Raw genomic sequence first — 27,360 nt, forward strand, 5'->3', positions numbered from 1 at the left:
ATTTCCCTGCAGCCGGAATCACCAGACCTCTGGTCATTGTTATTCTGAGGTGTGTGTGTGAAGGGAATAACAAGGATTAGTCTGTACAATTTGTAATGAGGCATTGTGTATTTTGATCGACAAGTAGGGCAGCAGTAGTAATACCCTGTAACACTTCTTTCATACACTCCACTCAAAGATTATATTTCTAGTCACCAGCACATCAAGCTCTCTCAGATAAAACTGGTAGGTACATTAGCCCCTGATTCCTATCACTTCCACCAAAATGCTTATTGCTTACCTAGCAGTTGGGTGTCTGCCGCCAATAAGTGCATGACAGAGCAAATAAGGGACGAAGATTGTAGTCTTTTTGCAGGACTTACTTAGGTGTATTTTGCGTTTGCCCACCATGTCCCTACTAAAACACCAAATATAAAAATAGACTATAAAATAAAGGCTTAGATATGGTTGACCATATGCTCTTGTACATAGTGGGGTTTGACCATTTCTCTAGAAAAGTATCAGCCCAAATGGTCCCTCTCGGTTCAGCAAGCAAAAATATAGGTGCTAGGCTACCACGTCCATATTACATTCAAATTAAGTTGTTGCATTTTTTAAGTGACCTTTCATAAGAGATCATTGTATCATTGTATTTCGTCAATGTGTAAGGAGTACACATCTCAAATATAGGCAGGTACACTGGACTTTTACAATTCTGCGGGTATGACGTTTTAAACATAGTTACAGATTCGCTGCACCTTCCACACATTCCATCACCTTCTGCATAATTTGCAGATTTTAATAAAAATTGTTCTTACTCAAATGGATCGAGTTACTAAAACCACTACCACACGTGTTGCCATGCAATGGACAGCCCTTTACAAAGGTTAACTGAACACTTTTCTGTGGCTGATTTCTGTATTTAGGTATTAAACAGATAACTGAAATGAAGCCTTAGTAAAGTGATAAAATAAAGAAGTAATCCTGTCAGAAAATGTACTGCTTAATACTGCATAATTTGCCCTTTCGTGCCACAGAATTTATATAGCCGTGCCGCACAATTTGACCCTCCCTACCACATGATTCCATTGTCTCTGACTACAGGCAGGACAGCTGTAATTATGAGATTCTTTGTCCAATGAATGGCTTATCACTCTTGCTACATAATCCACCATCTGCATCGTGATTTTCGGAGTTCAACAGCTAAAATTTCTTTCTACGTCAAATGGTTCAAACGTTTTGAAATTAAGTGGTGTAGCACAGTAACAGTCCCTTTGGCACTGATATAGCACTTTTCCCCACACAGTATCAATGTGTTTCAAAATGACGAAAAAAGCTAATTGAAACGGCCGCACAATGTGCTGATTTTTTTAAATTTTTATAACATTTTTATTTGAATTTTATGAGTGGTACAAACAATCGTATACATCACTTGCAGTGGTCTGGCTTACTCTTAGGCGAGTGATAGAAAAGGGAAAGGACAGAAAACAGACAGTGGGAAAAAGAGAAAGGAGAGGAAATAAGAGGAGATTTGCTGATTGATTTTTCTTGTGGCATATTTCAGTCAACACTGCTGGGTGATTTGTTCTCTAGTTTCTGCAAAATTCAAGCGACCCTGCCTATAGGGCACCGCGGTAAAGCAAGGGTTCCAGACGTGGCTGGGGCAAAATATATACAGCATGCCGCGAACGAGATATGATGCAGTCGAGCCACCAAACCACTGAACGCCAATCCAGACTGTGGCACGTGCTGCACGCCAGTACCCGGCTCGCGCAACACATTGCCCTTCCAGATGTTCCATCAGAGCGCTGTCCTCAGCGCCCCGGCAGCGGCTGCGTGGCCTGCCGGTGGCTGTCAATTAGCACGTCCTCCTCGTCTGGGGTGGCAGGCGGGCAGCTGTTGCCGGCTCCGGGGCCTCGCGACGAGGAGATAGGGGCTTCCCGTCTGTTGTCGGTGGTGTCAGGCAGGATACTTCACGCGACATCGGAATCGCGAGGTGTGCGGCCTACAGCAGCGTATTCTGTGCTGACGCAGGTTTTTGTCTCCTCACTGAATGAAAATATTTACAAAGAGCGGAAAACCCACGTGCTCTTTTCTTAGTGCCACCGGCAGGCGCGCAACACCCATTGGACTCAAAGGGCTTCCCCCTCCCACCCCCCATCGTGTGTGGCAGTCCGGGATGAGACAGCTTCCCGGGCACACACACAGTAGCACCCGAGCACTTCACATGTCTTTAAAAGACTATTTGCATGTTAATAAGGCCTTGCTGTTGTTTCACCCTTTCTAAGAGCCCCTGCACCTCCACTCTGCCTATTGCTTAAAGATTCAGCCCCCCCCCCCCCGAAATGTTTTCTTAATCCCCTCCTCCCTTCCGCCCTTCTCCCCTTCCCGAAATTTGGCTCTAGTTGCGCCTCTGGCCACCGGTCTACTCGTAATTTCCAAACCACAGAGAGTTATGTCTTGTCCTAAATCACGGAGAAGAGCACAGGCTCCAAGCTGCAACCAGATCAGCATAGCCGCCGCCTTTTAAGCATAAGTGCAGTATGCTTCTGTCCAGCATTACTGTAAACAATGTCTACATCACTTTTTTTTCTTTCTTCATTTTAGAGCTTGTAGCCTTGCATTTATGACAGGTAAAGGAAAACACCAACTGCCAGAATGGAATGGGGAATCATGCATGAACTCCACACACCTGGACAGTGCCACCCTTCATTAGAGACAGCGTATTTTCAGTGCAATGGAGTGCCTTATCTGACACTATCTCACACTTTGAGCCAAAGGGAAGGCCCCTCGTGACCTGCGCTACTCGCTGCACCACTAGCTCTCCCCTCCAGCCCCCATCAGACTTCACCCATGCCCATACTTTCTGGTCGACCATTATATTTCCTCACCACCAATACCAGGCATCACTCTCTCTGCTTTCATCACTTGCATAGGCCCTTATTAGGCCGCCCCATGTTCCCATATCAGACCTCTACTCTTTTCTGCCTCATCAGATCTCAGCTGCCCTGCTCTCTGATAAGGGTTTGCCTCCCTGCACCCCGTATCAGGCCGTCAAGCGCTCCCTCATCGGGCCTCACATCTCTCCTACCCCATCGCCTTTGGCTTAGGTTGTGGGTGAGGCCTGTTGGGCTGCAGGGGTTCACCCCCCTGCCACCCATAGCGATGACATCCTCACGTTTCCATTAGAACACCCATCCCAGCTCTCCCATCAGCCCATGCTCTTGTGTCCTTACCGGGTCGCTCCTGCGTCTCACATCTATTCCCTTGAGACCTCACTCACATTCTTACTCTTACATCAGTCCTCACCACTCTCTCTTCCCATCAGGTCTCACCTCCCTCTTGCCCTCTCAGACCTCACCATGCTGCTTCTACTTTCCTTCCCCCACTTAGACCTCTTCTCCCTGGTCCCAGCCAAGTCTCTCTTTCCTGTGTCACAGCCAAACAAGTCAGATAAGTAATTACAAAGGTTTCAACATAGTTGGCAGGATTAATGTGCCATTCCACAAGCTTCAAACATTTCTGAGCTGTTTTTAATCAACCTCTGACCTTTGAAATACTTGGACGTTTAAGGACCATTCCCAATTCATTATTTTATTTGTACATTTTTATGTTTTCCCTGTTTTTTTAACGACGTTTTGGTCTATTGTTGTTTCCATAATTCATATAAAAAGTTTCAAATTCCTGGTAACACACATGAACAAGCATAGCAAAGCCAGTAGGCCTGGCGTTTGCCACCAGCCTTTTGCCAATTCTTGTTTGCAGCTGGGACCTCATCAATCTAAACAAAAACATTGGCTAAAGGATTTTTTTTTATTTTGGTCTAAAAAAGCACATATTGCCATAGTCCTCCCTAGAACTGAAGGAAACTACTTTGTGTATTCATGTGCTCCTTGGGAAAGGATAGTCCAAGCCGTAACTCATGGTGAAGTCACACAATGGCTGAAGTGGGCTGACACATTGCCCCTTGATGCATGCTGGAGTGGGTGGAAAAAAAATTTGCATGACAGAATCACTGATCAATGGATGAAGTCTGGCAAAAAAAAACCATACTTAATTATGTTATTCACAAAAGTGTAGTAAAATCAAAAGGTCTTGGATAATACAGATTTTAAAAAGCCAATCGGTCTGGCATGAACTGCCAGCCTCTTGCCTTTGGGAAAGAGGTTGTGAAAGAAAGAATGAAAGGAGAGGGAAAGAAAGACAGGTCCAAGACGGTGGACTCTTTTTAACGCTGCTCTGCCACCCATCCGATACTTTATAACCCCCAGGAGGGGCATCCGCACACTGAAAAGAGCTTACTGGGCTGCACAAGTACCACCCTCTGTGTTCCTGTCGACGTGGTGCCTGCAGCAACCCGTCAGTGGATGTTGTGGATATGTGACCTGGTGCAGGCTGGGGTGGATGCTGCGGATGGAGGCGGCCGGCCTACGAACCCGCTTGCGGAACTGGTGAGGGGCCGAGAGCAGACGCCGGAGACGACAGGGTGCCTCCGGGACACTGAATGAGAGAGCACTGGAGGTGAGACTGCTGGACTGAGCCAGCATGGATCCCCGGCCTGCTACGGGTGGTGTGGCAGCCTGTGGGACCCATGGCGGGATTGCACCAGGTTGTCCGCCTACCTCCTGCCCTTCGCTGACACAGTGTGTGCTGCTCAACCCGGGGTGTGCCCCAGCCCATTGCTCACAATTGTACTCCGCCTGCATGGTGCTGAACTGCGGGACTTACTGAGTGAGCTGACGGTGCCACAGAAATTCCTGCCGTTGATCTAAGGCCTGGGGTGGAGCCCACCACACGGGCCCCAGAGATGGGGAAATGGCTCCCGCTCCTCGCTGGGAGTCTGTCTGGACTCCCCCACAGAACTAGAGGGGCTCGTGTTGCATGGGATCACCCCACATTTATTTGGCAGTCTACACCCATCAATACTCATTTAAGCACTTGTTCTTCCTATCAGGGAAATTATGGTCTCCCTCGCTGAAAAATATGTTCTAGATACCTCCGCCTGGGATGACTCCTGGTGGCCCCCCGCCCTGGGCAGCGCACCCAAACCAACAGACCACGCACGCAACCTGGGCTTCATCCTGGACTCCTCCCTCTCCATGACCAGACAAGTCAACGCCGTCTCCTCGTCGTGCTTCAACATCCTGCGCATGCTACGTAAGATCTTCCGATGGATCCCCACCGAGACCAGGAAGACGGTCACCCAGGCCCTCGTCACCAGCCGTCTGGACTATGGCAACTCCCTCTACGCCGGAACCACCGCCAAACTCCAGAAGAGACTCCAGCGGATCCAGAACACCTCAGCACGACTCATCCTGGACATCCCCCACCGCAGCCACATCTCCGGACACCTGAGAGACCTGCACTGGCTCCCGGTCAACAAGAGAATCACCTTCCGGCTCCTCACCCACGCACACAAAGCCCTACACAACCAAGGACCAGGATACCTCAACAGCCGCCTCAACTTCTACGCTCCCAAACGCCAGCTTCGCTCGACCAGCCACGCCCTCGCTGCCGTCCCCCGCATCCGAAGAGCCACCACAGGAGGAAGGTCCTTCTCCTACCTGGCCGCCAAGACTTGGAACTCCCTTCCTACCCACCTCCGCCTGACCCAGGACCACCTCGCCTTCAGGAAGCAGCTCAAGACCTGGCTGTTCGAGCAGTAGCGGACCCCCATCCCCCCAGCGCCTTGAGACCCTCCGGGTGAGTAGTGCGCTATATAAATGCATTGATTGATTGATTGATTGATAGATACAGTTGTTTGCTGTCTCTTTTTACCCTATATCACTTTGCTCACTACTAGCTGCCGCATCATAATCTCTTTCATTGGGGACGCCTGGTGGTGCAGCAGAGATACAACGCCTCTATTCATCCTTGCAGTTTTTGTACCTCTGGATGCTGTGACCTTTCTACTGTTGTGGCCATCTGCGCTTTGGGTTGCACGTGCTGCGTTGCGCCACACTACACTGGAGGGCAACTGCGGGCAGGCTCATGATCTCTGGATGTTGACCCCTTCCTCCCTGAAGCCTACGCCCTGAAGCTGGTAGCTGGTTCCTCCCCCAGCTGTGGAAGAAGATAGCAGTGAGTTGCGTGACTGTTGCTTGCGTCCACTGCCTTGGCTGCCTTTGACACAACACTAGACCTCTTAATCATTACGCTCTCGGGCAGATCCTTGCAGACCCTGATTGTTTGCATTGCAGTGGCTTTCTTGCTGGCAGAGATTGCTGGGATGGGCCGTACTTGGAACACCACCTCCAGGACCTTCTCACGTTCCTCGTCGTCTGCGGGAGCTGATAGATCGGATCCCCTGAGTCAGCCTTCACCCGCTGGAGACAGGTTGAATGTGGTGCTGGCGGCTATAGAACACTCCCGGGTTTCCCTGGAATCTAAAATTGACAATGTAGTCGCAGATCTCACACTACTCCATAGTGATCTAAGGAAATTGGCAGAGTAACGACCACGGAACAAACTTTCTTGGAGATCCAACCTGCCACTAAATTATTGGAACAACATTATTGGAACAACAAGTGCGAGAATATGGCTCTAGGATTCAGTGTCTGGAGTCTAGAGTGGAAAACGCAGAGGGTCACTCAAGACGCAATATTAGCTGCCTTATTGGCCTCCCCGAGGGGGCAGAGGGTTATGATGTGGTCGCATTTACTGAAGGGAGCTGCTGCCGGAATCCTCCTTGTCATCTAACTGCACTGTTGAAAGGGCACACCGAATTCTCTCAGGGAGACCCGCTCCTGGCGATCGCCCCTGACCATTCATCTTTAAAGTATTACCCTATTGTGACAGAGACTTCATTCTGCATGAAACCAGGAAACTGGAAGACATCAGGCTGGACAATGCACGCGTAAGGTTCTTTCTGAACTACACCATAGGAGTGAAACCAGTGGTGGCTCCTCTGCTAAGGCGGAGGAGCGTAGCCCCACTTCTTTTAAGCAGTGTGACTAAATGAAAAATAAAATGATAATAACTAAATGTTATTATCATTTTATTTGTTCCCACTGCTTTGCGAGCGGGTGGGCGGGGCGGCTCTGCTCTCAGAGCAGGACAAGGGAGGAGTGCTGAGCACACTGACGTGCGCATGATGCTTTGGTAGGCCCTCTGGGCACTTCCCATGTTTTCCATCCAGGCTGCTTACAGCCAGGGTGGAGAACATGCACAAACTCCCAGTCCCCGTCTGAGCGCAAGAACCACGGCGCTCAGACCAATTTGGTCAGGGAAGCCTGGGTGCTTTCCAATCACAATGCTGCATTGCAGCATTGTGGTTGGTCAGGGGAGCTGGGGGGGGTTTCCGGGTTCCTGTTCTGACGCAGAGGAGAGCGGAAGCTGAGACGCAGGACGTGCCGAAAAGGTAAGTCATTATTTACATTTGTTTACATTCCCCTTCCTCCTCCCCCTGCCTCTACCAACGATCCGTGCCGGCCTCCGCTGAGTGCAACACCAATGCAGTTCCTTCTTAGCAGTAAAACTGCAACTCTGAACACTGGCTATGAAATACTCTTTACTTTTCCCTACGCAGTTGCATGTGGTATCTGCTGACAAGATTCTTTGATACACCACAAGATGCCTGGGACTGCTGGAGACCTCTGGACCCTTCTCTGGTCCCTGACCAAACATGTATGGGGGCAGCAGGGGGTCCACGAGCAGCCCACCTGGATCACGAAAGCGGCATAAGAAACACCACCCCCTGGCCCGAATATGGGTCAGATCATAACAGAGCGCTGATGGGCTGTCCAGGAGGATGCATGGATCAATGATGCAGTTACTGGTGCTGATCAGAATGCAGTCTCTACCCGATCATCGAGGGACGAGGAGTAGTCGGCAGCGTACCCATCAGATACCAACTCGGCAAACCTGGTGGATGTCACCCCACAGATGTCTTGTGACATTATTTGATCTAATCCTTCTTTGGTCTGTAAAATACCTTTTGCTGAATCATTATTTTTCTCTCCTGCCTATCATGATCTACTGCACACAGATCGGGCCTCTCCAAGTTGTGAAGGACCAGGCATGTTGATGGTGGGTGGAGGTTTCCCCATCCCTCTGGTCTGGGTCGGCGTTCCCACACGGGGGTTGCAGCTGGGCTGAAGTCAGGATGCACCTTATCTCTGTACTGTTAGGGGTTGATACTCTGAATGACCTATGAAGTCTCATACCCCCACACCCACATCTTTTAAGGTTCACTCTTTTTGACATAGTTTGTGTCTCAGTTTGGGCAGCCTACCCTAAGGTCCTCCCTTTTGGTATTGAAAACACGCCATGTTGGCATCAGGTTCAAGTTGCATTGGTTCTGCTGCACTCGCCTCAGGGATTCCGACCCTGCCCTTCCAATGCAGTCACGTGTACACTCTCAGACTTCAATATTATACATTCTTTCACCCAGCTATAATATGACACATCAGAACACTATCACCTGGAATGTCCATGGTATGCATACCCCATTTAGTTGCTATGCAGTATTTTCATATCTCAAACGTCACATTTCCCACATCGCTCTATTGCAGGAGTCACATTTAACACTTTCAGAATGGATCAAACTGCAACGCAAGTGGAGAGGGCAGGTTTTTGCCACAAACTACACTTCTTATGCCCGAGGAGTGTTAATCTGGGTTCGCCTGGGGACTTATTTTCTGGTGGATGAGGTTTTGATAGATGCATAGGGTAGGTACCTATTAATTAAGAGCAGGCTCAATGGGTGTCTCCTCCAGTTGGGCAATATTTATGCACCTAATGCTGATCAGGGCTCCTTTCTACAGTCACTTTCCTAGATACTCTCAAGTTGGAATGACCTCCCATGGTTGACAGGAGGTGACTTTAATAGTGTCTTGGACACAAGCTTGGACCGCTCCTTTCCTCCTTTCCTTTCCTTCTTTCCTCCTTTACAATGTACAGCAGCCTCTATTAATGCCTCGACGCTGAAAGACTGGTTGTATCAATGGCATCTGGTGGATATATGGAGGTCTCGTAATCCCACTTCACAAGTGTATTCTTTCTGTTCCCACCCACATTAACTACATGTTAGAATAGATTGGATATTATGCTCTCCATTGCCCATACTGACCATTTGGGTTGTACTCACTCCAACCACAATCTACAATATATACATATCACATGGGACACTGGGCATCCCCGATCACCACTTGGTGCCTACAGCCGGGTATGCTAGAGGACCCCCATTTTCGTGCTTCCCTACATATTGCTATTGTTGAGTACTTTTATCGAAATGTGGGTACAACTACCTTAGCTCTGATAGAATGGGACACACTAAAAGTAACGCTTAGAGGCTGTTGTCTGGGCCTGGGCTGTGGCATACGGAGACAGGTTGAGGACGGGCTATCCAAAATGGAGCGAGTCCTTCTGGCACTTGAAGCTCGCTCTATCACTGAACCCCTGTGTACGTCTGACCTTGCAGAAGCCCCCAGAACAAATGGTATCCATACTCCCCCCTTTCTCATCCAAACCGTACTTCACAAAAGCAAGAGTCCTTCAAGGCTCCAACATCTCATCCATGGATTCACCGTCTACATGAAGTCATTACCATCAATGATCAATTAATTTCAGCTCACATGCTATACCTACGCAGATGGCACACAAATACTATTTAAACTGGAAAGCCCCAATGACATTGAAAGCTAAAAAATCTTCAGTTGCCTTAGAGCCGTTGATCAGTGGACGACAATGAGCCATCACAAGTTGAATGCATCCAAAACTGAAATACTCACATGTGGGGATTGGAAAAATTCGAACCCACTCTGCGCCTGGGCTAACGACCTGGGACCACCTCCTAAAGTGTCCAAGGAAGTAAGAAAACTTGGAATTACATGATGTCCAAGTTATCTATGAATCCCAAAGTAGATAAGTTAGCAAGTGCAAGCTTCATTACTATGAAAACTCTGTGACACATCTTCCCCCACCTAGGATTGCCACAATAGGTCCAAGCTTCTGTCTATCTTTTACTGTCTAAACTTGATTACGCTAATGGTCTCCACCACAGATTATCCTTATCAAATATGAAAAAAGACTACAACGGATTCAGAACTCTGCCGCATGTAAAGTCACAAGGCCACATCTCTCCTGCCTTGAGGGCCCTACATTGGTTACCGGTTGGCAGAAGATCCACTTTAACACTGCTTTGTATCACCTACAAAGCAATACATGGAACAGGATCACTTTTCATCAGGAATAAAATCATCAAATACTTACAACAAAGGAACCTCCTCTCCAGATTGGCACCTCACCTTAAAATCCCAGCTCACAAGAAAAACACATGGGTGGTACATCTTTCTCTGTTCAAGCAGCAAAACTATGGAATTCACTGCCTCCAAACCTAAGATCCACGGTAACTATCTTATCTTCAGAAGTCTACTCTTTCCTACATGACCACCATACTCAAAACACAAATGTACAGCATATGCCTGTGTATGTAAACATGTATAATTTGATTATATTTATGTGGTTGGATACGCGCATTTCTTTGTACAAATATATATATTACTTCTAGTTTAAAAATATATAGATATTCCTACAGGTCTGTATAACAAATATATACATTACCTATGGTTAATATATATATATATATTATTTTATGCTTAACATGCATATAGGTCACTGAATAGTTTACATATAAGTTATTTGATTATATGCTTATGATTCTCTATTTTATTTTATCTATCACAATATGTGATAAGTTATATACGTTATTTTATTATATGCTCATGGGTCTCTGTTTTGTTTTATTTTATCTATCACAATATGTAAATATGATCATAACAATTGTATCTATTAGTGCTTCACTATTGAAATATTGGGAAAATATAAAATAAAAATAAAGAAATATATATAAAGAAAACACATAAAAAATTAGCTTTATGTACAGCAACACTTGAAAGTCGGTTTTCCTAACTATTTATCCATACATGCACATATGGGGCTTTATATAATATAACTTCATATCTCTATATTATTTTCTCTATACATGTGTACCTCTCTGTGTAGTTATGTATCTATATGTTTGTTCCTCTACTGTAGAAAATAAATGAATGGGAAAAAACAGAAAAAAACCTTCATCTCGCTTCAATTTACTACTCTATGTCTCAACCTGCACCTCTTTCAATATATCCTCTACCTCTACTCTATGACATAGCTCAAACCTCATTGTACCACTATGATGTACATTTTAGGGAAGAACTGTATGGTCATTCACCCCATCTATTTGAGAGTCGTGCTCTAATCACTTTACTGCACAATACTCACTCATTGTAACACAAACAGAAAGACAACATACAGTTATGTCACTAGAAATCAAAATAAAAGTAGGATATCTAAGTGGAAATTGATCCTACAATTAACTGAAAGCTAAGGGATAACTTAGAACTCTGAGTGACATTACGCCTGTAGTGTGGCACAAAGGTTAAAGATGAGGCCCAAGTTGCAGCTCTACATATGTCACAGATGGAGACACCTGCCCGCTCGGTCAATGAGGCCACCATGCTCCTAGTAGAATGGGCCTTTATTCCACGTGGTGTATCTTTACATTCTGCCTGAAAATGTGAGAAAATACCCATATTTACCAATTTAGCTAAGATGTTTCCGCTTTTTTCACAGGGCCAAAATTAACAAGTAAACGATCAGAGCTTCTGAACTCTGCTGATCATGTGTGATAGATCTCAAGGGCTCTTACCACATGTTAGAAGATTAATAAAAGACCTGTGATATTCCCTTCCTGTTGTTGTAATGCATGGAGTATTATTTCCTGGTCCATATGGAAGGTGGAATTGACTTTAAGCAAAAACCTCGGATCCAAGGAAAGCACTATCCTGGAGTTGAAAACCCTTAAATATAGATGACAACGGACTAAATTATTTAGTTCCCCTAACCTCTTCGCTGTCCTAATCACAACTAAGTAGAATACTTTTATGGTAAGGACCTTTCAGATACCTCCTCTAAAGGCTCAAAAGGGTGTTTCAATCAATTATTGGCTATCTGAGACAACATTCACTTGCAGAGAGGTGCCCTTGCAACCCCTCAGCAGCCCCAACTTTGTAGAAGGGCACAAACAAAATAAACAGGAAGTGTTTGGGGTGGGGGAGGGATTTATGGCAGGGCCTTTAACCTTTAATAGAAGGAGAAAACAGTTTGACAGTGTGGCCTCAATGGAGAGAATTGGCAGTTTCACTCAAATAGTAAGTAATGGGACCAGGATGGAAGAAGAGGAGATAATGACGGGCTTATTATCTTGGCCTTGATTCAGAGTCTTCACACTGTGAGTACCAAAGGAACATGGTAGGAAGGTTTGGTCACCTCCTTTGCTACTCTGGAGCAGAAACTCTAAGTACAGTTCTACACACAAAGTGAGATGCAATCAATGTGATTGACGTGATAAGAGTCTGTAAATTGAATGCAGGGTTCGCAAACAGCACTAACATTTTTTGCAAATGAATACTTTTCCTTTTAAATGCAAGTAAATTGAGGCTGCCACCATGGAGCGGCTGTAATCCTAGTGGCTTGCCCCAAAAGAGATGGCAGAAGAGAACATGACGTCAGCCCAGTAACAGTGTCTTCTGAAGTTTTAACTCATCTTTCACATTCAAAAACCTGGGGTAAAACAATACATCATGCTTTATTGTACCCTCATGAAGAGGAAAACGTGATTGAAACTATATGAATGTGATAGCAAACAGAAATCACAAACAAGTTCCATGCAACAGTATATATTCTCTTAGCTCAAATCGCAAGTGACTCGTGTAGACCCCGAGGAGTGACTGCCCCTCTGTCTACCTCCTCAGATTGTGGTGAGCATTCCCATATAGCTAAAAAGAGGAAAAGCCAAGCTTAAGGTATAAACAATCAATGGCATAGCCAAGTGTTTAGCCAGAGCTGTTTGCCTTGCCAATGTTTTTAAGCTATGTTGTAGAGCAGTGTGGCTACTGTGTAGTATGTTGAAAAGTTATAATATAAAAGTGTTATAAGCTTTTTTGTTACCTTAAATATAACCAAGAAGACGTTATGTACCACTGAACGATCCTATTAAAGAAAGAATATAAAAATGTCTTCTAGTTTTTTTTGTCCTTGCAGTGCTGGCAACTTCTTGCCTGTTAATGAAGCAAGTAGTTTTCCCACAATCACACAATTTGGAAACACAGGTGTGCCAATGGCCAAGTTTGCCTGGTTCCAGAGTTTCCAATCCAACCTCTCAGCAGTCACCATGCAACACTGTCTTTAACGTGCATTCACGGTTGATTATATTAAGTTCAGTGTTGCGTACGTTCCAAAATGCCCATGCCACATTTTTTTTCCTCAGGATAAAGTTGAATCAGACTCTCACACAATCTGCGTCACAATAAAGTCCTATTGACCTTCAGTGGTCATAGCTCCATCACCCAAAAAAAATCCACTTTGAAACAAAATTTACTTTAAAATGTACCTGGCGAGAAAGAAAGATGGGTCGTACTTGTGTGCCACCACACATCCGCGATAAAGATGTGTTTCAGCGGCACAGACAACAAGTATTTGCAATGTGACGATTCCACGATGGGAGGTAGTGTGAAGACTGCACTGGGAAGGTTAAGCCTTCCCCTTTAAGAAACCCTGACAGATGAGTCAATTGGGATGAAAAGACGGGACTCCATTAAAACACTAAATGGAAAATTAAAGTTGTTCCTTTTACCCATGGGCTTTTGGGGTATGCTGCAAATTGCTTCCATTTCTCAAATACTTCTATGTGTGATTCTGGATTTTCAAATATGCGTAATGTGACAAAAGGCTCCAGCCAGACGCTTGAGCGTGCACGGCCGCCATTGTTGGTGATTAGGAGGCGTGCTGAGCTGTTTACAAAAAAAAGTTTGAATGAATGATGAGAAAATAGAGTTGTGCAAGCCGCACAGCTGCCATTGCTTAGGATTAAAGACGGCATGCTGTGCTATTTAAAAAATTAGACTATTGAAAAAACAGAGTTGGGCAAGCTACCCAGAAGAAAAGCTAGGTGCGGCCGTATTTGTGGGTAATTAGGAGGTTTGCCACACTGCTTAAAAATGGATGACAAAATAAGAGGCATGTGCACAATAATTTAAGACTAAGGGCTAAAAATAAAATATTTTAAAAAACTGGCGGGCCGCGCAAAAGAAAAGACAGGCACAGACGCCATTGTTAAACATGATGGGTCATGTGCAGTATTACCGTACAGAAGCTAAGGGTAGGGTGACGAACAAAGGGAGCCAGAGAGAAGGAACAGCAAGTCCCGTGGCCACGAGACGCGCTCTGTGGTGGGGGAGCGGTGTTGAAGCGTGAGGAAGACAGAGATTCGGAGCGAGGCACGCACGCTTGGGAGAGCAAGATGAAAGCCAGATGGCGCCTCTGCTCGTACCTGTGCGCGTAACGGCACGCTCTATGCCACCCAAAAAGCTGTGGTCGGCTTTTTAAAACCCATTCACTAAATGTCTCGCCAGACAGCGCATGCGCTGGCTCAGGCGAGACTTAAAAAGTGGCTGCAAAACCCCATATGTTATCTTTATAGCATGCTGTAAGCCCTGCTGACTGCTGGGCTTTCCAAACACCAAGGCTGCCTAGTTTTGATTCCACCTGAGGCCTGTTTCTTTCACTCCTCTTCAAACCCTGTCTCTTTATCTCACTCTTGTGTGTTTGTAGCCCTGGTTTCTCCATTTAGCACTGTTTTCCTGTGTTTTTCTTCCTCCCTATTTCTGGATTTTCCGACTTTCTCTTGCACTGGGTCAAAGTAAGAGAATGAAAAACAAGTCCTAGTGACCACCACCTGCACCCACTGGCACTTGTTGTATAAGTCTGTGTTGACGGTTGTCTCGCGGCTCATCTGATGGTAGTGAGATGATGATCTGAGGCATTGTTGTGGCCCCAGAGCTGCGAGAGTGACATGCCAGTAGAAAATGTTACTAGGGGTTCCAGATGCTGGTACTCAATGGTGAAATGTGCACTTTGAGTGAGTGCAGTCAATCAGGATGCTAATATGATGACATGAAATAACCTACCAAAGCAAAATTCAAACAACTCAAACTCTTTAGACAGAAACTTGCGGGGACTGGGAATTTATACATATATAATATGCAACAGAGAAATCCAGAACTCTGGGTAGTGACCAATATTTAGATGGAGAGCTGCTCCTTTACATGGGGCACATCTTCAACATCACCAACACCCTAAACCTGTTCATTCCAAGTGTCTGTTTTTTTAGCCCATGTTTTTTGGATAGAACTTTTTATTTGTATTTTTTCACATCATAAGCAGGTCATCGACTACCAGCAATGGTGTATAATGATATAAACACGTATCTAACTTACACCCCCCCTTTCAAATAAGAAGGAAGATGATCATGCATGTTGCGTTCCCCTTGTCTGCGGTACATGTGGCAATATCTACCGCTACATCCCGAATCAGGTAAAGTCTATGTGCTGTATCCACCGGAATGAGATCTACTGATATTTAGCAGGGCATCCTCTTGCCCTGAACACCTCCTCCTCTGCCAAAATAGCATCTGTCCCTCCCCTGCACCTTTTGTTCACAGTTGGAGGGTCGACACTTCTCCATTTCCTCCCAATGTTGCATTTGGCAATCAGCCTGATCCGACCCGCAGACGTGAAGGAAGCCACCCTCCCAACCATACATAATCTTCACCATTGCAATTTTGGGATCTAGGGAAAAGGTCAGCCGCGGCCGCTGCAGGTAAGAGCGATGGGGCCGGCTCTTACCTGCTGTGGCTGGAAAAGGTGTGACCTACAAAACCCTCCAAGTATGTGTGCACTCTTGACCAATATTTAGCAATGATTGAGCTACCGCTGATGATATACTGGAAGGAACCCTCTGTGTTGTTGCGCTGCTAGCATGTGACTGAGGGGAATTTGCCTATTGTCCACAGCCTGGAGGGATGAAAGTACACACGATGTAGGTACTTGAACGGCATGAGTTTGTGGCAGGCAGAAATGGCAAACAGTCTAGGGGCCACTTTTGCTTTAGTCCACTCAACACCCAGGACTCCAAGATCCACCCACCCACATTTCCCTGAGGCTCAAAAACAGGTATGGGGAATTAATGAGGAGCGAGCTGTAATGCCTTTTCTTTTAGCAGACTATTTACGCATAGGATACGCCCTGTACCACCCATGCCAAGCTAGAAACTTGCCAAAGGTTTTTGCCATTTTTTTATCTATGTCTTTAGCATAGGACTAGCAAGCGCTATTCATGCCAAGGCAAAACACGACAAAAGAATTGCATCATTGTGGGCACAGTATTATTGCTTTGGATTCATAAAAATACCATCCAAACCAGCCCACAATAAGTAAAGCAGATCCTGGCACACATGTTTTAGTCTTGACCTCATCAGTGAAGCACAGCCATGTCCAGATATGAAGGAGCACCCACTGTAAGTCCACACCATGCCCTTGCAGGTTTAGAGTGCTGCATACATTATGCAAAAGAGAAACAGGGAACTCTGAGTGGTTGCCAATGTTTAGGTGGAGAGTAGCTCCCCACCTTCTAATTTGAAGTTGATTATTTCCAGGCATCCATCCATGCAGCATGACCAACTCCAAAGTTTTTTTTGTCAACCACAAGCTACCCTACTAACAATGGCAGTAATACTTTGAATGTAAACTCTCCAGATTTTAATATGTAGTATATGTGAGTGTTTTCACTTCACTATAGTGTTGTGCTATGATTTACCTTTGTGGGACCATCTTGCATAAATGTACTCAGGAATGCAAAACGCTATAGCGTATTTTGAAGAAATCTACCAAATTGCCCAGTTTCCAGATTGACAGAAGAATATAAAACATTTTATTTGACTCTGTACTGTGTAGCTTTGTAATAAATATGCAACAACTATGCACACACCTTGCTCCTGCAGACTCTTTGTCTATGTATGTGGAAGAAGTTGGGGCCTGGTAGAGAGCGGCATTCAGTCATGCATCTCATATAACAGATTTTAAAGAGAAGCCTTGTCTGTTTCATCTGAATTTAGAACCATTTGATTTGGTCAAGTGATATGGATGGATGGATGCAATTTCTCTGCTTACCTTAGTGAATAAAGGATGCTCAGTGATTGGGTCAAACCATTGTAACTTTTTTACTCCTTTGCGTAGCAAACCACATACTAAGGTCATTTGCAAATGGACATTACTGAAGGACTGCAGCTGTATGGGACATTCACTTACACATATGCTTCCTCTCAACCATGAGTTTCGTGTGAACCTCCCTCTATGTTTCTATCGGCTGCTAAACGTGTGACTGTAACCTATTTTCAAGGCTGATTCACTGCCTGCCTTCTAAAAATGTCCTTCATAACCTCAGTCTCCCTCCCCTTTGGTGCTTCAGAGTCACAATGTCTTCCTCTTGCTTGTACCCATTGTACCACAGGTTCTTCTCCAGGACAAATCTACACATACCCCGCTCGGTGCTGGAGGAAGAAGAGGCGGCTCAACATCTTGGAGGACCCTCGTCTGAGGCCCTGTGAGTTCAAGATCGGTAAGAAGATGGTGTGTGTCAGCTGGCTCAGGGCAGCTCTAGTGAGCTGTAGAGACCACTCAGAGCCATGGCACTCGGACTCCCTTGTGAGTCCGAAGAGTACCGGCTCTTGGTAGATCTGATCCTTGTGGAAGCCCAGAGAGGCTATGGTTCCTGGCACATTTGACTCCAGTGGGAGTCCAGAGAGGACAGACATAGCACTCATGTGACCTTTGTACACATCTACAGATGCCATATTTGTGACAACCATGGTTCACAATAAAGCTTAGAATTTCTAAAGACGAGATATATATGACAACCGCAGAGTTCAAGAGATGGACAGGAGGTTGATATATCGAAGGTGCTGTGGAAGTTCATTGAGGATGGGATAGATATGAACTCCGTGGAAGTCTAGATAGGACGGGGACAGCAAATACACATGTGGATGTCTAGAGAACGAGGGAGACTGATAAAAACACCAAAACGTCTACAGATGTTTTGATAAGGTCGGGCCTGATATAGCTGACCACTCTAAAAATGTTGAGTGTCCAAACATCATACCTCATGGAAGTAAAGGGGTGTATACAGTTTGCAACACCTCTGTCATCAAAGGAAGATTGGTTAGGACAGGGATAGGAAGCATCTAAACCTCTTTGTAAGTCTATAATAGACACGTGTGGCACATCTGATGCCCATTCAGAAGGGCGTGGCACATCTGACATTTTAAAAACCTGTAGAGAGAGATATGATACACAGGAGCTTTTGTTGACCTGCAGAGAGAATAGTAACACAACATGTTGGACTCTTGTGGAAGTCTAGAGTACAGAGTTTGTGATGCATCTGACCCTTTTGGATGTTTCAAGAGGACAAGAGTGACAGACATCGGACCTCAGTTCTAGTCTAAGAACTTTTGGAACCCCAGGAAAAATTGATGTTTGCAGTTTGGGTGCCTCCTTTTACCAACAAGGCCTTTTGAGAGATTTGTTTAAATCTGTCCTCTTTTTGTGGCCATTTTTGGTGTCACAATAAGGAAAGGAATTATAATGGCCTTAATGTATTGCGGCCCTATCTGACCTTCTTGAAAATCTAAGTCAGAGGGGTGACACATCACTCCTTGGTGGAAGCCCAAAGGAGACAGGGTTGACAGCTATCTCAACCTTGGTGACGTCTAGTGATCTAGGGTTTATGACACATATAAAATAAGGACACATCTGATCTCAGTGGGTAGCGGATTAACACACCTATTTTTTTAAACAGACTTTATTCGTTTTTCTTATTTCACATACATGCAACTCACATATGATCTTATAGAATATATCATAAGCGCGCAATTCAGTAGTCAGTTGTGTCCACATCAGGTCATAGCCCCGCATCACATTAGTTCATCCAGCCCGTCCTCTCCTACGTGAGGAGAGTAGTCCATCAAATGCAGGAGTCATATCCCACCCGACTTGTGTCGTAGCCTTGAGGGACTGAATCGTGCTACCCCAAGACGATGCAAGCACTGCCGACACCTATTCACCATATCCGATAACAGAGAACGCAAACCCCCTTCCCAACTCATTCCCCCCTTCCCTGGCCCTCTCCAGTAACCCCACCTCCCTCCTCCCCTCAGACATGTCGCTCTCCCTAACAGTGCACTTGTTGCACAATATTTATTCCTCACATTCCGTTGGATTCCCCATGACAGTGGTCCATGACCCACCTAGGAGGATGCACCCACGTTAGACATCTCCCCACCTACCTTCTCACCCTGCGACCTATGGTTGTGTACACATATAGGAAAGGGTGACAACCATAGCTGGAGAGGTCAGTCATCGTCAGCAGTCGGGTGTTTAAGAAGATCCACCATCGCCACCCAGGCTCTCGCCGTGTCCCACAATCTGTAATTGTCAGTTCTCTGGGCCAGCTGGAGCCGGAGGGTCCCCTCGCATTACGCCCACTTTATAAATTCCCGCAGCCAGCGCGCCACACTGGGGGCTTTGGTCGCCTGCCAATGGCTAGTAATCTCTCGTTTGGCTAGGACTAACCCCAGATCCAGGAATTTACTGGTGGTTTTGTTGCGGGCAGTGTGGGGGAACCAGTGTAACAGGCACACCCCAGGAGTAGGCTGCAGTTCCCTGTCCGTCACCTCTGTCAGCTTGGCCAGGACCTCTCCCCGGTACCCATGAAGCAAAGGACAATCCCAGAAGATGTGCATAAACGCTGCATTTTCCAGTCTGCATCGTGGGCAGGCAGTGTGGGAGCCAAAAAATTCATTGATTTTGTAAGGAGTGAGGTACGCCGATGAAACACATAGAATTGTATGAGCTGGAATCTCGCATTTCGAGAGCATTTCCATGCTCGTTCCTGTAACATCTCCCAGGGTTTTGCCTCTATAGGCGTTCTCAAGTCAGCTTCCCATTTAGTGCGCAGTTCCTCTAGAGGAGCGCTTAAGCCCTGCGTCAGTCTCCGATACAGACACGTAACTGCCTTGATCTTACCTGCGGAGGTGACCACGTATTGGCAAGGGAGGAAGACCTGTGATTCCTCCATCCCTTTTATCCAGTGTTTTCGCACAGCAGCCGTCACCGCCGCATGCAGAAGGAAGTCCTGAGCAGGCAGTTTGTGTCTTTCCATAAGGTCCTGAATGGTAAGAGGGTACCATCTTCATATAGATCCCCAATGGAGGAGATCCCCAGTTCCCCCCATTCCTGCAGTCGCTGCCAATCCCCTCCGTGAGGCAACTCCTTACAGAACCACATCAGAATCTCAGGCGCATACGCAGGGCTCGCTTTATTTCATCTTAGTGCCCTATTCCAGCACTGCCGTACCACCCATAAGTCTCTGGACACCTCCCTTTCACGCACCGGGAGCTGGAGCAGAATCCGAGTCAGGTGACGAAGCCCCAGATCCCTACCTCTAATGATCCACCTCGACTCCCAGTTTCCCCGCCATCCGCTGCGTGAACCATTGGAACTGGGCCGCGTGAGAGTGAGCCTCGAAATCAGGCACTGCAAAGCCCCCTGCTTGTCTGGGACGTATCATAGCATTCAACGCCACTCTACGCCTCCCTGAGCCCCATAGAAAACTCAAAACCATTGAGTTTAGTTGGGCAAAGCACTTCCCACAGACCCAAAGCGGCAGCGTAACAAAATAATAAAGCAAACGGGGCAGGGTTATCATTTTTAGTAACGCCACTTGCCCCGCAACCGATAAAGGTAGAGACCCCCAGAATTCAAGATTACTCTAGGTAGTTCACAGGGCCCGCCCTACATTACCCTCAAATAAATCAGCAGCCTCATGATAGATTTGGACCCCCAAATAAGGCAAGCATCTGCCTTCCCATCGTACATCGAGCCCCCAGGAGGATCGCCTCGCCCCCCCATGCACCGGAAACATACAGGTCTTGGCCCAATTGACTTTGAGTCCTGCCACTCACCCCAGCCTCTCCAGCAATTCCCGGGCGCCCCGCAGTTCTTCAGTAGCATTGGCAAGGAACATTAACAAATCATCAGCATAGAGAGCAATGTAGTGCATCTGTCCCTTCCCCTCTAGGCCCCTGTAGTGTCTCCCTGTCCGTGCGCGTACCGCCAGAGGCTCCATTGCCAGGGCAAACAGGAGGGGAGACAGGGGGCAGCCCTGTCTCGTCCCCCTGCCCACGTCACAAGCCGCAGAAACCGCCCCCGTCAGAACCCTGGCCGTCGAGGGAGTGTACAGAATCTTTGTCCAGGCCACAAATCCCTCACCTAAGCCAAAGGCCCTCAAACCCCGAAACAGATACGGCCACTCTAAGCTATCGAATGCTTTTTCAATGTCTATCGATAGTAAACACGCCTCATCACCCCCTGCCGCCGCCACATGCAGCAACTGACACAATCTCCGGGTGTTCATGGCCGTGTTCCGGGGAGGAATGAACCGAGCCTGGTCCCAGTGCACCAGAGTTGTCATGTGCACCATCAGGCGACTGGCCAAGATACCGCTCAGGATCTTATAATCAGTGTTTAACATCGCCAGGGGGCGATATGCTGTACGGTCCCACTGCGGCTTACCCGGTTTAAGGAGTGGTACAATTACTGCCTCCCGTGTCGAGCTAGGTAAGTAGCCATCCTGTTTCGACCGATTATAAAGGGTCACCAATTGCGGAGCCAGCACATCGATATAAGTGACATAGAACTCCGATGGCAACTCATCAGTACCCGGTGTTTTGTTCTTGGCCATACGCTTGATAGCACCCCGGACCTCGCCCAATTCTACTGGTCAGCCCAAGCTCTCCGCCTCTTCCACCTCAATCTTGGGTAACTCTATGTCAAGGAAATCCCCTTCCTCTAGCTCCCTAGGGTCCAACTTGCTGCAATAAAGGGTGGAATAGTATTCTAGGAACTGTGTGTTAATGACCTGTTGTCCGTAGTGGACTGTCCCCCCTTCTTCCCACAATTCAAGAATCGGTGTAACTCTGCGTGCTGGATTTGCCAACCAAGCTAGGAGCACCTTGGACTTATCTCTTTCCGCATGTGCCCGCACCATGTATTGTCCTGTAATCAAAGCACCTCAGCCTCTCCACTTGCGTTGCCAACTCTTCCTTCGCCCTCAGTAACCCTTCTTGTGTGTCCTCCCGTCCCGGTCTCTCCCTTTCTTTCTCCCTGAGCCGTCGTTCTGCCTGCTGTACCTCACTCAATAAAGTTCTACGGATTCCCACAGCTTCCCCAATGCACCGTCCACGTATCACTACCTTGAATGCATCCCACTAATTATGCAGACTAGAAGAAGTGCCCATGTTGTGCTGAAAATAGTCCTCTATGGCAGTACCTATAGTGGTTCGGAAGGTCCTCCAATACTTCCGTTCGGAGACGCCAGCTAGGGATCGCCGTTCTAAGTCGAACCCAGTTCAGGGTGATTAACACACCTGATGCCCGTGGAAGCCCAGTTAGATCACTAACACAGTATATCTGACCTTTGAAGGACATGGATGACATGGGAGACACTCTCCTGATCTCTGCGGAAATGTATGAATAAAACATCAGATAAGGGCATGCCACAAGGGATCCCAGGTGACAATGTTGAGAAGACAGACCTGTGTCACAGCTGAGCCCCAAGAAAGTGTAGAGAGGAGAAGAGCATGATTTATATGACCTAAGGAACCGTAGAGAGGACAAGCGAGTGACACCTATGAGCCCAGTGAGGAGAGTGACATGTGTGACCCCAGGGTTCGGTGGAATGGACTAGGGGATTAACACCTGTGACCTTTATGGAAATTGAGAGAATGAACAGTGGCTCATGCGACCCCGTGGAGGTCACTACTGACCTCTGACCGCTAAACCCCAAGTAATATAGCATCACAACCACAAAAGGTTCCCGTGTCTCAAATCACGCCATTCATGTATATGTCAAGTTCCCCTCAAGCCTAGCTATTTTGATGTACCTGCTGCCCGGTTGCCCAGAGCAGCAGAACAAGCCCCCTTGCCTTGTGTACAGAATTGTTAAATGAGAGCATACCCCCCCTCCCCATTACCCCATATAAATATCTAAATACATTAGGCATTCTGTTGATCTGAGGCTTCCTTTTAAGGTGCCGAATGTTCCACCATGATATTTTCAGGGTATGCACACGAGATTAATTTGTATAGAAATAATCTTGATAGGGATAATTTATATAGCCAGTGGTTATTCTGGAATTCCAGTTGGTCGGCTACCTTCAAGAGGCCCCCTAGATCTGGGAAAACAGCATTTGCCCCCTTCTACCATGTAGGAAACCCAGTTTCCCCTCGCTTTTGCCGGCATGCACCGTCTGGAAAAAAGCAAGATAGGCTGTGAACCAATCTGTAATTGCATTTGAACATGAAACGATCAGATTGTTTCTTTTTTTTTAAACATATTTGAATGCTCATTTGGTTATCTTTTGTGTGCAGAGTGCTCATTGTTTCGGTACCTCTTGTATTGCTGACACTGCAATCTGAAGTATGCATCCATTGTGCAATGACGTGCTTCCAAAATGCCGTGGTATGCGGGCTCTGACAGTATTTATGCGGATGTCAGTTTGTAAGCCAGGAGGTTGTGGCTTCTTCATTTTATTGTGCTGGAGATGGGATCCAAACACTGCCAAAGGAGCTTCTTTTTGTCTGTTTTCATAATAGCTCGTTTTGTTCTTCTGAAGCTCTGCAAATAACAGATGTTACTGTTGCTCGACTTAAAGGGACTGAATCTGTTGAAGGCACTGAATGTATTCAAGGCACTGACTGTATTGACCTTGAAGAGGACTCTTAGTGGGCCCTGTCGGGACTCCAGCTTTTGACCAGAAAGTCGCACTAATTGTCTGCAACCCGTGCCATAACGAACGAGCCTCTTAAGCGAGCAAAATGTGGAGAATGTGACACAACATCAGTGCTTAATTTGAGCCGGTGGTATCCGGTGCTCGGCACTTAATTGTCAACACGGGCCCTTGGGACAGTCTGCACTGCACAAGGTGGCACTGTCTGAGATGACCACAAAAACAGTCAATCATTAATTCAATATATATTAAAAATGACTATTACCTGCCGACCAGACCTTTCATATAGTTTTGGGGGCCTGGAATAGTCCGAATTGTCAGTAGCAGTGTGATGGTTAGTAGTTGTGTTGATACTATCATGGCAGGGGCAATGTGTGGTGCAAGTGGTGTCCTGATGAAAGCCCTAGCACTTATTTGTATACAAATTAAGCACAGCACAGTGAGAAAACCCCGAGATTCTTCCATCCCAATATAGCTTTTTTTTTAAATCCACCTGGCTTCTGTGGACCACGTTGCTGAATTACCCTCGTGATCTCCAGGCAGGACCAGGAACAAAAACGCCCTCTACTGCTCATACTTCGGGGAAAGCTAACCCTGCGTTCCCCTCAACAACACAAATTCACTTAAGCAGGACCAGGGAACTAACGCTATCTCGATACAGCAAAATTTCAAGATTAGAAACATTCACTTCACCCCCTACTGCCTCCAGACAGGATCAGGAGTAAACTCGAAATGTGGCCACACTGCTTCACCTCACCCCGCTACCATATCCACACAGTACCAGGGGTAGAAACTCGCAGACACACTACATCTCCTACTGCATTCACACAACACCAGGGCTTCCTCTACCTTCAGGTGCATTCACACAACACCAGGGCTTCTCCTACCCTCTACTGCATCACACCTAAACACGCAGACCAGGAACATAAAACTTCAACACACACATCCCCTTCTGCATATACCACAGAACCGGGGGAAATACTCAACATGACACCAACGTGATACAATTGCACATACGATTCCAGCATGCAACCTCCCAAAAACAAAATTCCTAAAATTCAGTATGACATTTAAAACCACAGGACTTAAGCATAGTATATTCAGGACAGGATCTCTCAAATTCTCCCACTGGCAGGTAACTCGTCCTCGCCCCGAAGGTGAGCGACTCCTCACCTGAGCATGCGGCAAACTATTCAGCACCAGCATTAACTCCAGTAGAAGTCATTTTAAATTATCACAGGTGAGCAGTACTACATCAGCCTTCTCTTGACGCTGGACAGTCTGCTGCTTTAACACCTTGTGTAATAACTTACTATCACTCGGCTCCCATTCCTTGCAAATTCACAAAAGCGTGTGACCAGTTTCTTGCGCCACACCACTTACTGATATGTTTTAGTCAGAAGAGACTTTCTGGCAAAAATCCTAACAACGCCCAACTCCAAGTGCACCATCCTGTAGTATCTTTCTCTTCCACTTGGCTATTCTATCTTTGACTCCCATCTTTTTTTGGCTAATTCATTTATAAATGTCCATCTTCAGTCTGCATCATGTCTTTTGTGTGTGGTTTCCTCCTAAACCTTAAAACACCTTAAATCTTATTTGTTTTCGATATATGCTGTTGTCCCAGGGCTGTAATTACTGTCTGAGGTTATCTTTAGCACCAAGCGGTAGTCTAGTTATGGTGTTTGCTGCGCTTTACACATAGCCACGTACAATGGAACTGACATAGAAAATTTTAAGATTGTCCACTTATATAATGCACAGTACATGCTAGATTGTCTCGTAATAGAAGATATCCTAGCATATTTTTGTCAACTCGATGTGGTGTCTTGAAGGTTACACAAAGATCTTTCCACAGGCTGCTCAACCCCATGAACAATTTTGTCTCTCCGAGTTAAAGAGAGAGTTAAGACAAAAAATATGGAAATGGTGAGATTATGATAAAAAAAAGATAACTACGCGTGTGAATGGGAAGTAGGAAGAAAACGAAAGAGGAAACCAAATGGAAAGTGGTACAGGAAGATGAGATTCGAGGGGGCGTGGAGAGGAAGCAGAAAGTGGCCGCTTGCGATTCCTCATCAGGAGGTGTGCCTGGCTGCCCTTATTATTTATTGACACCTTGCTGACCCACACTGTGGCTCTGCTGTTGGCTTGCAGGCGAGCAGTCACTCATCTCGAATGGCAGGCACTAATCACTTTGCTCTGGTGATTGGCATGAGACGCATGAATAATTGACCGCCCCCGGACTTCCAGCGGACTGCGGCCCTACAGCATGGCTGGCCAGGGACAGTGAAGAGGAGTTTCACTGATATTCTTTCTTAATGATTAATCTGGCAGACAACTACGATAAAGTTAGTCCGCTGTTGTTTGTCGTCTGCTGGAAGCAAAATACGTCCATGTAGAAAAGCTTATGGCCACCTGCATTTAGCATCTCATCTTCTGGACCCATGGGCATATCTCACCTAAATTGCTCCCTCGTACTTTCCTGACAGTGCTATGTAATGTGAAGCACGTTTTGCATGGCGCATGCGCTCTAGTTACTTGGTTCAGAAGTTAGCTGCGGTTGTGGGTTTGCCACAGACATGTCCTGGCAGGGTGAGTAAAGGTGGTGTGAAATGGACCAGGTTTTTTCCTGCCGATCAAGTATGTCCACTGAGATGGTGGGCCTCGAATCTTGCAGACCAAACCCAGGTAACGTGTCTATGCTTGGATTCCATCTTTGGAAGCTGTTTACTGCAGGGGTACTGCTTCCCTGGCCCTCTGCGTCTCCTGAGTCAACTATAGAAGTGGAACGTATTACTTGGCGTCTAGCCAGACCCTCTGTGGTACAGGCTACTTGTTAGCTTTCCTGTATGTTGGTGGATGACTCCTTACTCCACCTAAGCAGCCTACCACAACGTGCGACTTGTATGAAGCAGACTAGGGTATCAGACAGAGAGACGCAAACAATGAGAGGGGAGGCATAGACACATTAAGAGTAGATCACAAATGTGAATGTAAGAAGCAGACTGAGGACAGAGGGGTGCCACACACAGGGGCAGGGGTGCTCGGATCGGATAACAAAGACACTGGTGGTATAAACATGCAGCAGTAGGAAACTCTAAAAGTTGCAAATGGCTTGAATCAGACTGGAGGGCAGAGATGACAGCAGAACAGAGAGCTAGTATATGAATATACATGTCCTCGATTTGAGAATAAAATGACACAAACTGGCACTGATGCACCACACAAGACCATAACATACAACTCCAAACATCACATAGCAACATCGACACACCTCGCTGGACAAATTCACGCCATCGGGCACCACATCACAAGATCTAAGACCAAAATATGGCATCATTCCAGGCCAATTAAACACCACCTTAAACTGTTTAACACAAGATAACGCCGCACCACGCTATTCCACACAGGAAAATAGCACACCTCATTTTGCCACACAATGTAGTTTAACACTACTTCACACAATACTTCACAAATTATATCAGATCTTGCCATACTGATCAACTCCCCATTATACCATAAACCATTATACCACTTAATACTAAATCACACCATCCAGCACCACATTGCATCAAACATGCCACACAGCATCACACTATACGAGACATAAAAGACATTATATCAGACAAAAAACACCACACCATATGATAAAACAAT

The 27,360-nt window shown here is 46.3% G+C and overlaps 1 protein-coding gene across 4 annotated transcripts in view; it reads left to right on the plus strand.

Annotated features, from left to right (window-relative positions):
• The window catches only part of DPF1 (double PHD fingers 1), a 548,769-nt gene that overhangs the window by 194,216 nt on the left and 327,193 nt on the right, over positions 1-27,360 (plus strand). For 2 of the 4 annotated variants that reach the window (XM_078660411.1, XM_078660409.1), the window contains exon 3: positions 17,367-17,459. In XM_078660411.1, coding sequence (XP_078516537.1) covers positions 17,367-17,459 — 93 coding nt within the window. Of the gene's footprint in view, positions 1-17,366; positions 17,475-27,360 lie in introns of all 4 variants that reach the window. The other 2 variants (XM_078660408.1, XM_078660410.1) reach the window with 1 other exon arrangement.

This window comes from Lissotriton helveticus, chromosome 9, assembly GCF_964261635.1.
Source record: "Lissotriton helveticus chromosome 9, aLisHel1.1, whole genome shotgun sequence".
In the NCBI taxonomy this organism is placed as follows: domain Eukaryota; kingdom Metazoa; phylum Chordata; class Amphibia; order Caudata; family Salamandridae; genus Lissotriton; species Lissotriton helveticus.